The sequence below is a fragment of the Podarcis cretensis genome (genome assembly GCF_951804945.1).
Source record: "Podarcis cretensis genome assembly, chromosome: 4".
NCBI classification, from domain to species: Eukaryota; Metazoa; Chordata; class Lepidosauria; order Squamata; family Lacertidae; genus Podarcis; species Podarcis cretensis.
Window position 1 is genome coordinate 27,819,054 of NC_137173.1, and position 15,035 is coordinate 27,834,088.

Genomic DNA, 15,035 nt, shown 5'->3' on the forward strand with positions numbered 1-15,035 from the left:
CTTTCATTTCAAGGATTTGCAATGTGTCTATTAGCAGCTTTCCTAACTTTATGAAAAGTAACATTACATTTACAGAAAGCCTAGATGATTTACTGTACACTGCACACAATACACATTTACACTGCTTTGCAAATTATGGGCCGTATCCAACCAAGTTGTCCCAGTGGCACAAGAACCTGGAACTGTCTCTTTTCTCCCTTCACACTCCCAAAACTGTTCTGGATCAGGTTTGGAGGTCACGCAGAGGGGAAAGGGGAGGATTGGTTGTACAGGTGAAAACATAGCTTTGTTGTAGACAACTCCAGGTCTACATTTGGCAAGCAAAAACTGCTGTTTGTTACTGTAGCCCTGATTCTAATGTAAAGGAATTTACAGTTCCCCACCTCTTGCTACCCCCAGCACATCCCAAAAAGCCTCTGGAGTATTGGAGGGGCATCCAAAACAATGTAGGATGGGGACATTGCCTAGAATTTGGCATGGATACTAAGTTAGCTTTGTATTTCAGCCCATAACCAATTACCTTGAAGTGCAATTTACTGAATTGCCATTATTTAACAAATTTGAAGCATTTAACTGTAAAGAGAAATAATATTTAAAATAAACTCATTTAACTAAATATATAAAACCTCTGTAATTATTGTTTTATTAGTATCAACCAGGAAATCAGATGTTCAGTATTCTCCTGAGGTTATACATAAACAAATGCAAAATTGAAGAATCGTAAAAGTCAAAATCGTATAACAAAACAATACTCCATCAAAAAAGTGTGTAAAGTTACAAGAATGCTATCTTTAAACACTGGCACATGAGAACCATAATTTTTAACTACAGAATTGCCAATCAGTTCCCAAATTAGTCCGCAGGTAAATGTGAAGAGAGTTAATAATTGCCAGCACTTTTACTGAATGTGCACAAACTTTTAACTTTGGTTTTCAAAGCAACCTATATTTTATCAAATCAGAGGTCATTGGAATACCATGTTACATCTCACACCTATATGGGGGAAAAGTAATTTCCCTATACAGCTAATTTTAACTTACAAAATGGGCAAATATCAAGAATGCATTATAAAAAGACTAACAGAAAAAGATACATCTCATCTGACTTTTGAGACAATATAAAATTTTGAAAATGGGATAGTCTAGGACTACTATGGTTATGAAAGCATGAATTCATACAGATTGAACAATGGTACCACTTATAGAAAACATTAGCAAAGTAAAATATTTCCCTGTGGGACATTTACTACCAGGAGAGGTCATTGTATAAAGCCCACAACTATTACTTGACATGGTATCCTAAAAGGATTACAGTAATTTTAGCATTTGACATTACCTGCTTAGGTAGGGTACACTCACCTCTGTATTCAGGTATTGGCAAATACAACTCTCATTATGGCCAATGGAGTCACATATGTAAATCCCTCACAGCTCAAAATGAAAATATACTCTCAGTGGTCCTCCAAGGACACAAATTTGAAGTTATTTTCCCCTGGAATTATTCCACGCTGCTGAACTGAATTCTATATTCCTCAGCCCTCAGAAACTGGTAAATTTACACAAATCAGTAGAATATTGTATGTAAGCAAAAGCTGAGCAAATACAGATTGGCTAAGAACAGGGTTCTCAAAAAAAAAAAAAAAGTGGCCTCTTATATGAAGGGGAAAAAAAACACACAACGCTTTGCATATGCCTGTATATATTTCCTACCCTATCATGATTATCTAGGGCGTAGATCAAAGCTCTTGTATCAGCTTATAGGAATGAAGAAACAAAAATGCCATTTTTATGTGATCCCCAAAGGGCATAACAGAGAGAATATGCTTTCCAGAAAGAAAGACTTTACAAGGGCATCTATTAAAAGGACAACAATACTAATTTAAAAAAAATGTATTTACTTAGAAGCAATCAGAATGTCAACAGCTACATTTTTTTTCTTTTTTGCAATTACAGAGTGGTATTTAAGTTAACAGATCAACTATTATTTTTTTGATGCAGACAACTGATGAAAATGAGTAACCAACTACATCTGCAAGTATAACTAATTTGTGCTGTGCACCAACAAGGAACCTGCTTTAAACTTTCATGCCAATTTACAACCCCCTCACTGTACTAGGCAAGGTTAGCGGCCACTGAGATACCACTGAAGGACAGGGCTACCCAAAGACACGTCCGGTAGTGTGTTAACTATACAAAAAAAGAGAGAGAAAGAAAGAAAAAAGAAGAAAAAGAGAGAGACACTGTACATTTTAAAAACAAATCTTACACAGCTTTATGTTTAATTTTTTTTCTCTTTAAAAGGAGTGAGTTGTGTACAGGGGGGTTAAATGCTTTTATAGACAAGAACTGATCTAAAAGAGGGTTATTCATCATCATCCTCTTCTTCCTCATCCTCCTCCTCGTCCTCATCTTCATCCTCTTCATCATCATCCTCGTCGTCATCATCGTCTTCCTCCTCCTTCTTTTTCTTGCTTTTCTCAGGCTTAGGTGGAGCTAGCTTTTTGGCTACCTCAGGCTTCCCCTTAGCTCTGTATGCAGCAACATCCTTAGGAGAAGCAGAGAAAGTTTGGCTACTTGACACAGAGGGAAGGGAATACCACTTAAATGAAAATGCACAGGAATCTATATTTGACAGAATTGTAATTCATAACATAGAGCCTATTCAGATGACTGTCTAAGATTTGTACTACTGCAGTTCAGTACAGCAGTACACTCAGTCAAGAATTCTAATACTTTATTGATAAATTTCATGCACTTCAATTAATGAGTAGACAGTGCCACCTTCAGCATGCAATAAGTTTCTCTTTTTGACTTGCACATAACACTTAATACAGCAAGCCTCAATAAACTCAATGTCAAGCTTACATTAAAAAAAGTAAATATAGGATTTCAAACAAATTTTTGTTCTCATTTCCCTACCTGTCCAAAATGATCAGGGGTTTTTTACCCATCTTGCTGCTGTACATCCATGGCTCATAGAGTTGTGCCATTAGCTAGATCTTCCTCAGTACCACACTGACAGAGTATCTACACCATGGCTTAATTAATTCTCTCAATTATGAGTGGCTTAATATATTATTATACTATGCTCTGTTACAAAGAACACCAGAGCACAAAATGCAAACGATCAAGTGTAAAGGCTGTGCAGTCAGTGGGTACTCTTTCAAATTCAGAAGCAGCAGCCTGATCTTTCTTTGGTCATTATTTCTAAATATTTTATTAGATTAGCACCTGCATAATCTTGCAGGCATGTCCCCTTCACATTTGGTTTTGCAAGCTGGTTATCTTTCTTGTACATGGTCATCCCTCTTCCAAGGCAATGTAAGTACATGAAAGTGACCTGAGAGTCTGACCATCTTATTTTGTTCACAAGCTATGCTGAATTTGTCAAAAAAAACAAACAAACCACTTGTCTGTTAATATTCCTCAACCATTAAAAATAAAGAAAGCAATGTACTGGCTACAATATTAGCCACTATTAGGAGTGATACACTTCCCCCCCTCCAAACTATAGCAATTAATACACATGCTCCAAATAAAAGCACACTATTAGTGATTACATTTAGTTCACATAGCCTACAAGTTTCTTTTCTTTTTAAATTAAGCAACACTTTCATCAGATCTTTTTAGTATTTTAGCTCCAAAGAACAGTTACTTGGAAATATATTCCACAGATGGATGTTTTTGTTTATAATACCCAATGTTCTTAGTTTCAATAGAGATTGCTGGTACCATTTAACATTCCAGAGAAAATGCAAGCATGTGTATGGCTCCATTCCTTTTAACATTAATTTCCTATGAGTGACATCCAATTTTAACCATACTCGAGTTCACTCAAATTTCAACAGGTCTACTATGACCAACACTGTACATCACCCAATATATTTAATGACAACAACAAATATTTGAATGGCAAAAGAGGCTATCTGGAGTTTACCTTTTCATACTTCTCCTTCAGTTTGGATGCCTTCTTTTCAAAAGGTTGCTTATCATTTGCGGAAGTATTATTCCACATCTCTCCGAGTTTCTTTGCAACATCCCCAATAGAGAGGCCAGGGTGTTCTCCTTTGATTTTTGGACGATACTCAGAGCAGAACAAGAAAAATGCTGAGCTGAAAATTAAATTATAAACATTTGAAACATAAAGGTTAGAACTACATGTATTGCAAAGCGATATAACAGAACAAACCTGTCCGTATTTATTTAAAAAGTGAAATTTCTGCCTCCCCACCATTCATCTATCACTCTTTTGGATGTCTATCAGCGCAATGCATGTTAGCCATAAAAGCTACTCACGGAGGCCTCTTTGGTGCATTTGGGTCCTTGAATTTCTTTTTCGTCTCTCCTTTAGGTGGTATGTAACTTTCCATTTCTCTTTCATAACGAACTTTGTCAGCTCGTGCCATATCTTCAAACTTTCCTTTCTCTTTAGCAGACATAGTCTATAAAAATAATTCAGTATGCATCCTCAGCTCAAGATTATACCCAATTCCATTCTAAATTTGTAAACTTTATTAGTGAGTATGTTTTCTATTCCTAAGAAATAGCTACATGCAAATTGCATTTATTTGGGTATTTAAAGTATTACTATTAAAACAAAAAACAATAACAACAACTTACCTTCCACCGTTCTGAACATTTTTTTGAGAACTCTGAAAAGTTCACTGAAGCCTCTGGGTGTTTCTTCTTGTGCTCTTCTCGGCAAGTTTGCACAAAGTAGGCATATGAGGACATTTTGCCTCTTGGCTTTTTAGGATCACCTTTGCCCATTTTGGATGATTTCTGAAAGACAAAGTAGAAACATTTGAGAACTATTGGGGCTTCCATACAGTAGACTAAGAAAAAGAAGACGATTAAAAACTGCTTAAACTACCAGTCTGAGCCACTTCCCTTAATACTTTAAAGCTACATTCTTGGACAACTATCTAAGCAACCAAATAGTTGCACATCAGTGTCCCAGATAGCATGTCACTTTAAACCATTGCTTGCTCTTGACTTACCATTCATGATTTGCTAGGGAGAAATGAACCACAAGCACTGATTTGCAAGGTTTATTTTTGGCTTACCACTCGTGGTTACTTTGGCTGTTTGTTCACTTTGAAGTTTAAAGGGATTTGCAAACCAGGCGACTGGTTACAAATCTGTATAAAATGCAGAACATGTTGCTATAAGATGACTTTTAATTATTATGCAGTTCTCCATCTCAACATCAGGCAAACTCCTGATGGAACTCCTGATATAAGAAAAGGTATACTAGTACATCCCCTGAACACTAAATTTACTTTTACCCAACTGCAACTGTCTTCCATACAAGCAACTATTAATTCTATGAAGTTCTGCTAGAACTGCAGAAAACTGATACCAAATTATAGGCAAAAATGTTTTCAATTACTGTTCTGAGAGAAAAGCACTAAATATTGTGAATCCTCTCAATTCGAATCACCCTTTTAAGCTATTTTTCAAAGCACAATTTGTTTATTCTATAACCTCAATAAAAAAATTCTTGTATTCAGCAGTGGCATATGTACGGCTACCTAAACTTAATGGTAGGCACAAACTGCTTTGACAAGAATAACAACCTGTTTGGCATTGATAAGAGACTTGATAACTAGTCTTCCCTAGCACTGTAAGGCTAACCTAAGACAGAAGAGATCACTCCACTTGCACATCAGGTACAGTGGTACCAAATGGTAAGTACTCAATTCATTCTGGAGGTCCGTTCTTAACCTGAAACTGTTCTTAACCTGAAGCACCACTTTAGCTAATGGGGCCTCCTGCTGCCCCTGCGCCCGATTTCTGTTCTCATCCTGAAGCAAAGTTCTTAACCCGAGGTACTATTTCTGGGTTAGCGGAGTCTGTAACCTGAAGCGTATGTAACCTGAAGCGTATGTAACCCGAGGTACCACTGTACTAGATCTGGAGTTCCAAACTCTGAAAAATCCTTTCATGTACATGCAGTGTTCAAAATTAGTGACTGGTAACCTGCTTTTTGCGACTGGATGGAGATGTTCAGGAGCCACCCTTAGCACCTAGCATTTCCACTTGCCTGGCTGCAGTCAGTTGGTCTGCCTGGCACACCAGCAGCAAAAGAAGCGTGTCTTTTGCTACTGCACTACCCGTGCCAAAGACCTGATTTGCCCAGCAGCAAAAGACACACCATTTTTTCTTTTTACTCCTGTGCATTTTTTTTTGCTCCTGTGCTATTCTGCAAATCCCTTGATTCGCCTGACAGCTTTTTCTTTTTCTGTGGGGCTGCCTGGTCTCATAGCGGGGCAGCAATTTTTTTAAAAGGTGCCTAGACATTTTGTTTTGGCACCCACAACATAGGGCCTAGGAGCCACATGGCTCCTAGGATTCCTATCCCAGTTTCTAACACTGTGTACATGGGACCCAGTACATAAAAGGAGATCTACGCACATTAAGCACTACTACACACTAAGGTTATGCTTGCTAGACTGGGGTATTTAGCTACAAATACCAATATAAAGAGTACAAAAAAATTAAAGAGTCTGCTTTATTATAGGATGCGCTTTCATGCACAATAGCTGCTTCATCATCTGATGTGGGCTTGTGCCTTCAAAAGCACATATTGCAAAAGGGCATGAGATTTGCAGAAGATGCTATGAGAACCAAACATGGCCCAGTGACTTTTAGAACTGTGGACAGATTTGGTGGACACTGTATACTTGGGCTGCCAAAAAAGGTTCCTGAGTAAACCTAGCCTTGGCATAAGAAGGGAGGTCCCTTTATGGATCAATAATTGGCTAACAAACCGGGAAGCAAAAAACTGGACATTTCTCACAATAGAGATGAAAAAAAAAAAGGAAGTTAAGAAAAGAAAAGAAAAGAAAAGAAAAGAAAAGAAAAGAAAAGAAAAGAAAAGAGGAAAGGAAAGGAAAGGAAAGGAAAAGAGAGAGAGGTCCCTCAAGAATCTGTACGGGAACCAGATACTTTTATATTTGTTCAAAAATTATCTGGACTTAGCAAACTTGGCCATCACCGCTAACAGCACAAAATTATTGAGAGTGGAAAACCAAAAAGGAACTGTGAAGATCTCAAAAAAACTCTCCAAAATTGAGGAATGGGCAATGAGATAGCAAATGTGGTTCAGTGTAAGCTTATGTAAAATGATGTACATTGGTGCATGTTATAATCACTAGGAAAAGGACTGAAAATAAAATTGCTACTATTCAACGTCATTATGCAAATCTATGGTAAAACCACAATTGGAATGCTGTGTATGGTTCTGATCTCCATGGGGAAAGGTTACAACCTTTAGGGCTTTTTATTTTGGAAAAAAGCAACTAAAGGGAGACATGACCATTTTGTGCATATCCAATTGACACACAACTGATGAATGGGTCCTTTTGGACCCAGAAGAGGCTAGAATGGGGGCGGAGCATGCAAAATGGTTCCCACCTGTACTACAAACTGGCGTCATTCAATAGTCAAATGGTGGGAGATTTGGGGAAATGAAAGTACTTCTTCACAAAGCATATTGCTCAATTACGGAATCTGTGTCCACAAGATGTGCTGATGGCCACCAATTGTGACAAATTCTTGACAAATGGAATTAGACGAATTCGTGAAGGGAAGACTATCAAGGGCTACAAATTATAACAGCTATTTCTCTCACAGCAATAGAATCATATAATTGTCGAGTTGGAAGGGGCACTGAGGACCATCTAGTCCAACCCTCTGCAACACAGGAATATGCAGTTGTCCCATATGGGGATCAAACCTGCTTGCTGGCTCCAGAATGAGACACAGCATGCCTCTGAATACCAGTTGCAGGAGAGGGCTACTGCCTTGATGTCCCGCTTGTGGGCTGGCTACTGTGAGAAAGTAGGCTGTATAATTTAGGCCTTTGATCTGATCCAAAAGGGCTCTTCCCATGTTCTTACTTTTTCAGATTAAGTCCTACAGTTTTCATATTTGTGCTGACACTTTCTTTCTGAGAAGTAACGATTCCTAGTACAGACCAGGCTTTTCTTAAAGTTCTTCATGACTGTTGAAGAAAGTACTTCTCTACTCCAGTTTGCACAACTTGACTAGGGAAATGTGCACAGCTTTAACTGGCATTGCCACAGAAAGGCATAATTTCCTATCAGTCTGGCATGCAGAGAGAAAAAGATTTGTGTTCTCTGACTAAACATGTCCGGTCTAAAGTTTCTGTCAAGTAAACAACACTTAAAAGCCAGGAGCTGCTGGTGTCTACAATGGAGCCTGGGTCTGAAAATGCACTCTCAGAATTAAGACACGAGGCTGCTAGGGCTTAACTTAATAATTAAAACAACAGAAAAAGGAACTTGAGGGACTTATAGATTTAAAGCGTGATATAAAATGTACCTCTGAAAATGTAATTCACAAGTGTTATTTAAAATGCTCCTTCCACTGCTGAACCCTTCCTACATTACAGGGTAATGTGAAGAAAAAAAATCACTTCAACCATAAAAATTGAATTTTATAAATATTTTAATTTACCCCCTTTCACATAGCCATGTATTAATTATGAAGGGGATAATTTGTGGAAGGGGAAAGAAAAGTTCTTCGTGAGGTGAGGGTTAAAAAAAACACCCCAAAAACCTAAAGCCCACCCCACAGATATAAAAATGACCAAGGCGCAGCTTTTTCGAGCTCGTCGCATTAAATTGCATTCCCCTCTTAGAAACTACGCTGCCACGAGCTTCGATGTGCTCACTCAGGCTCCAAGGACGGCGCCCGACAATAAATATAGCTGCAGCTGTAGAGCTTTGGGATTCTTCTCGGTGCGCCTTAATCTACACGAACGAGCCGGGAAGGCGAGAGAGAGAGAGAGAGGGAGGGAAGTAGGGAGGACTCATAAATGGCGCAGGCTGCTGCCTAAGAAGGTCACCACCGGCAGCGGCGGCGGCGGCAGATCTCCTTCCATTTTGTGCGCCCGCCTTGCTGATGAGAGAAAGTCCCCTCGAAATGCGCGTGGCGGGCGCTCAGCCGAGGCGGGGAGGCCGCGCTCTCGCCGGGCGCGCGGGGCCCGGGGTCGCCTCTCGCCCGCGCGGCGGCAATGGCAAGCGGCAAGCGCTCCTTTTGCATGGGCTCCCGCGGCAGCCGAGCAGGAAGCGAAGCCGCTTCTCGGAATGGCCGCTGCTCATAGAGAATATGGCTCCTTCCTTCCCTTTGTGTGTGTGTGTGTGTGTGTGCGTGTGCCTGGTGCGCTCTGTACTCTGGCGCACACACTCAGCCATTACAGGCAATGAGGCGGCGGCGGGGGGGGGGAGCGTCTCGTTTCCACTGAGAGCTGCCAGAAGGGCCCCCCCTTTCCAAAACCTCCCCCCCCTTAATATATATATATATATTGAACCCGGACTCTGGCTTTTAAACGGTCGCCTGCGGAGCTCTGCCCTCTCCGTCGCCCAGGGATAAAAGGCGCCTTGGAAAAAGTTCCCCTGAACTGCGCCCCCGCCCGCCCGTGCGCGCGCGCCTCCCCCTGCCTGCCTTGTTTCCTCCCCCCCCCCTCCTCCTCTCCCTCTGCCTCCACTTACACACGGCTCTCGTCAGCCATGTTACAGCAAGCGCAGCTCCCGAGGTGATTTATCGCCCCGAGGCCAACAACGCCCAGAGACACTCCCGGGGATTCGCGGGGCTCCCCACAATGAGGGAAAGGGGGTCGGGGAGAAAGCCAGGCAGAGAAAGGAGGACACGACACCCCCGTTTTCCCCCCCCCCACACCCCTTCACACAAACACACTCGAGCCCAGCCCCGCGATGCGAAGTCCGTCTCCCCACACGGCTGGCTCTCTCACACATTACATAGAGAGACGGCTCTGCTGCAATGGCTCTATCGCCCGTGCTATGTAAGCAGCTTATTAGCACTCAAGACCGCTTCCCTCCGCCGCCGCCGCCGCCCCCCGCCTCAGCCGAGACCCCCGCCCCATTTATTTCCACGGGTTTAAAGAGACGAGCCCGGCCGCGATTATCCGGGCAGGAGAGGAAAGGCGCTTTCTCGGCATTTGTGGGTCCCCTTCAACCACTTCTCAAAACTCCCCACTTTTGGTGTGGATCTGGGGCTTTTTCCCCCCGACCCCCCCCCCGCCTTTTAAAGAGCAGCTCGGTGTTTTCCTGCCCCCCCTCCTCCCCGGTGCTGAGGGAAGTGTGGTTTCCCTGCCTAAATCCCCCCTTTGTGTGTCTCGTGAGGGCTAATCCTGCCCCCCTCGCACCCCCAAAAGACTACGCCGTCCGCCCCCCAACCCCCACAGAGGCTCGGGAGTTTCGGCCTCCCCCCCCAGCCAGCCGGCGGCCCCCCCACCCCCCGCAGGATACTCACCCCGTGACAAGGATCTCGGTTCACACACGCCACAAACACACGCGCGCCGGCCACCGAGGCTGCCTGGATCTCGTATGTAGTCCAATTCACTGCAATGGCTGAGAGCTGGATCGATACGCAGCCTCCTCACTCTCTCAGCGCTGGTAACATTACTCTCAACACAGGGCTCTTTCTATTGGCTGCCGCCGAGGCAGGAGCTGCGCTGGTTGGAGGAACGCCTTCCATTGTCCTGACCAGAGGAGGCTGCCGGTTGGACGCGGCGGGGTACACGTCACCGGGGATTGAAAGGGCGCGCAAATATAAAACTGGCTGAGAGGGAGAAGGCTGAGGCGGGATGTACAGCTCTGAAGCTGAAACTAGTGCTGTACTGCGGTGTATGAAGAGAGCAGCTCATAGGCAATAGCATAAGTCTCAGCAGAGGCAAAAGGAGCTTCGTTCCCTTAGGTACACGGTCATCCCCATGCCCAAATAAGCACCCCCACAGCCTGTATAAAGGGTCCTAAAACTTCATACACCTACCTAGTCCCTGCTGTTTAAGGCAGGAAAAAAGCAAGCACTTCTTAAAGGTACTTCCCTTATATTCACTGTAATTAATTGGCCCGTAGATCTGAAACACACATGTGTCAACTATATATACATTCCATATTATATCCCAGCAGGTAAAAAATGCAGCACAATAGACCCATAAGAAATAGTCCCATTTTCTATATGAATAAACTGAGGTCCAAGGAGACTAATGCACTCATCAGAAAGAGACTTATATAAATTTAATACACATTATTCCTCTAAATACATTTTCTTCATTCTTTTTACACACTCATTTTACAAGAATACCCCACAGCAAGCTTTTACAATGAAGTGAACTGTAAGTATGATGTGAACACACAGGAAACATTCTCTGAATTTTATAGGACATTCATAATCGGATCCTGCTTGTCCGATATCACAAATCAGCTATTTGTGATAATGTTCATAGTTAAACTACAGAATTTCCATAGTAATATATTGTAAGCCAGTATTTTTAATCAAGATTAACACTACTGCCCAACAGTAGAACTGCAGCTACAGCTTATTCCACATTCACTTGCTAGTCTTTCCACTATCTTTCAAAAAAGACATACACAAGTCTGTGCCTTTCACAGACACAAGAGAACGTGAGTAGGCAGCATTCTATCCAATTCTTCAGTAAGAAGCAAAATAGCAGGCATTAAAAACATTTTGCTATATTAAAATACAAGCCATATTTTGGTTTTGCCATTTCCCACTGTTATGATAGGGTTTCAGTACACCTTGAAAGACAGCCCACCTCAAGTTACTGTCTATGGGGCTATACTCAATACGTTACTTCCAATTATCCAAAGCTCTAAATACTAGTCAACAGTTTAACATTTTACTTTTAACTATACTACCATTGGTTCACCCTGGCTCCTGTGTGAAAAATAAAGCATAATATTTCAAAGCTAATCACTATGTATAATATCCTAACTGTATGCAGAATTTTTATGCTAACACCCCACATTCATAGGAACTAGTAGTGATATTAGGGACTTTCTATGCAATTGGGGCAATATAAAACATTACAATCCCTGTATGGAATGGGTTTAGCAAATGTTTAGCAAATCCAATACAGTATTGAGAACTTGTCCTTCAGCTAGAGTTAGTGATAGAAATAACACATATTTTTAAATTTAATTTATACTTCTAGCTTATCCTTTACCAAAGGGTCCCAGGGCAGGTTATAAAAACATTGCAATTAAAACAAGTACAGTTTACATTATTAGTCACTATTATTTATTATTATATTTATTAAACCACCCAGTAACAGAAAGTTTTCTGTGCGATAAATAGGCTTTTGAATGCCAAAGCTGAATCTGAGGTTGCTTTTTTACAAACAGTGGTTCCATACCTTTAAAAACAGGACAGGCAGAAATCCACCAGGTGCAGCATCACCATCTTCACTGAAAGTAAAGCTTTGTGCTTCTTAGTATCTGTGGCCCTGTGCTCAAATCCTGCTTGCTGGTTCCTCACAGGCATCTGGTTGGCCACTGTGAGAATAGGAAGCCGGACTAGATGGGCCATTGGTCTGATCCATGAGGCTCTTCCTATGTTCTTATGTAATGCTTAGGTTTGCTACAACACTTTCGTAACTTACATGCACCTGTTGCATTGTGAGGTGAGCTCTTTTCAATAATAAGTCAGAGCTGGATATGCTGGGCCTTCCAGAATGGTTTTTCAGCAACCTGCTGCAGTAGCCTCAAATTAAATGTGGTTTACTTCCATGTACAGAAAAGGCAGTCAAAATGGTTCAACTCAGAAAGCACCAGGACTCAGTCTAGTAGTATAACACTAGCTCATGCTTGGAAAGCCCCAACATGCGCTCTTAGCTCTCTGGCCCTATTTTATGGCAAGACTGAGAAATCTCTATAATTTACCAGAAATCTTTTTCAAAATGTCTAAGATCACATACTATTTCCATTTGTTGTGGAGACTGCTCTCATTCTAAGCTTCTGCTCTCTCATTAAATGGAATTCTAGATAAGGAAATACCTCCTATACATTTTAAGTCCGTAGTCGACGATGCTAGACTTTATGGAAATCCAGGTGCCGGGAAATGAGTCAGTAGCAGAACAGAGTGCTGGTACTGCTTTTAATCTGAGAGAATGTTACTTTGTAAACCAAATTGGATTATACAATCTGCACCATTTAAACTAAACTAAAGCCTGCAAACTGGCATGTCCACATAGATGCAGGAACAGTGTGGAACAGTGTTATAGCTAGCATTTTATTTAGAAGTTTTAATTTAATTTAGTAAGGGTTATATGCTCCTTTCCACTATAGCCAGAACATTTAAAACAGAGAAGGGAATACAAGCAAGCAGTAGTTCACACCAATAAAATACACTTGAGCAAATAAATAGTAAGCAGTGTTGATACCTTGGGCAAACCAAACTGACTTTTGCCTGGAGTCCAAAGGAGAATAATGGTGACACTGGGCAATGTGGTTTAGTAGTTACAGTACTGGATGGGGACCTGGAAAGGGTTTGACTCCCCTCTCAGCCATGAAACTTAATGGATGACCTTGAGCCACTCGCTGCCTCTCAGCCTAACCTGCCTCACGGGGTTGTTGTGGGGATTAAATAAGGGGGAGAACCATCTACGCTACCTTGAGCTTGTCAAGAGAAAAAGGTGGGATATACTGTAAATCCAATTAAATAAATTAATAACATTCCTTGGGTGGGAGTTCTACAACTCCCAATGAAAGACAAGGCCTTCTTTCTGGTTGCCATCAGCCAACCCTATGGCCAGAAGTATACCTAGGCTCCCTTGGGCAGTTGGCAGGCACCAGTACTGGTGCCCCCCATCCCTTGCATGACCAGATTCCTCCGCCCAGGCGAGCCTGTGCACCTTGCCCAGGCACCCAGAACAGTGAAAGAGTGGCCTGCGAAGCATGCATGGAGAGGCATGAGTTTTACACCCACCCACACCAGACTGCATGCCCCTAGTAGACACCAACCTGGTCAACCCCTAGGTATGCTATTGCCTACGACAGCACCTAAAGATATTTTAGCCTTACAGAGTGGGGCGGGCGGGGGGGGGGGGGGCTGTTATCAAGTCAAGTCCCAGGTAGCAGCTGGGCTGCTGTGTTTTGAACCAAGTAAAGTTTGAAAAAGATCATGTAAAGGCAGCCCTGCAGATAATCCATTAGTTAAAACACGGAGCCAATGTGGTTCCCTCCAGATGTTGTTGCACACCAACTACCATCAGCCCCTGCTCCAAATGGCCATTGGAGTTAAGCCTTCATTCTTCAGACATGCCCTCAAAAAAAGGTCTCCCTTGAAATAGCACCCCGTTCAAGAAATATCTAAAATAGAATCCTTCCCCCCCCCAGGCTAATTGCAGCAGGAGAGGCTGTGTGTGGAGGGGACACCGCAGGACAAATGGAGTGGCTCTGGGGTGCAGCAGAGTTGATTTACCCTGAACTTCTCACACATCCTGTGTTGCTATTGGTGACCTAAACCTCCGTCTGCCTCATGAGGCAATGGAGGCTGACAACCTTCTGTCTCGGGAGACAACGGAGTACACCTTTGGGGATGAAGTCAAACCATTGGAGAGTTACAGCACCTGCTGTGGCTGTAGAGGCTGATATTTTTTTTTACTGTATTTTTGGTTTCTATGGAAGCCGCCCAGAGTGGCTGGGGAGGCCCAGCCAGATGGGCGGGGTATAAATAAATTATTATTATTATTATTATTATTATTATTATTATTAGGGAAAGATGTTTTGTTGCAGCTGAGGAAGGTGAAGGCATCAGGTTGTACTGCTGCAAATGCGTCATGGTGTTTCTTCTCTTTGTGCTCGCCCCAGCTGTCACTCCTCCTCTGGTCACTGCTGTGGATGCACAACCTGTTTGCCTGTCTCCAGGCACTGTGGTCTGTAAGAGATTCCCACATGGCGGGATTGATGTTGCCAGCCTTCATGTCATGTTTGCAGACATCTTTGCAGTGCAGAGTTGGTCTCATTTCGATCGTCTGAGTTCTGCTTTGCCCAATTTCACCTAGGCAACCTGCCTTTCTGACATATCCACTGCAGGACGAATGACACTCCCCATTTTGAGCACTGTGCACATTAGAGAAACACTTGACTCTCCTAATTCCTCCCACATGTGAGACCCCATGCTTTCTTGCCCAGCAAAGTCTTGTGTTGAGTTAGGTGCACAAAGGACAAATACACATACATA

At 42.3% G+C, this 15,035-nt stretch overlaps 1 protein-coding gene across 1 annotated transcript; it reads right to left on the reverse strand.

Moving 5' to 3' along the window:
* Positions 1-620: 620 nt before the first annotated feature.
* HMGB1 (high mobility group box 1) lies at positions 621-10,461 on the reverse strand. Its single transcript, XM_079974194.1, has 5 exons — positions 10,302-10,461; positions 4,620-4,781; positions 4,296-4,441; positions 3,937-4,111; positions 621-2,544 (listed from the first exon to the last, which is right to left on the reverse strand). The coding sequence occupies exons 2-5, from the start codon at positions 4,767-4,769 to the stop codon at positions 2,362-2,364; spliced, it is 654 nt and encodes a 217-aa protein (XP_079830320.1). The 5' UTR covers positions 4,770-4,781; positions 10,302-10,461; the 3' UTR covers positions 621-2,361.
* Positions 10,462-15,035: the final 4,574 nt, after the last annotated feature.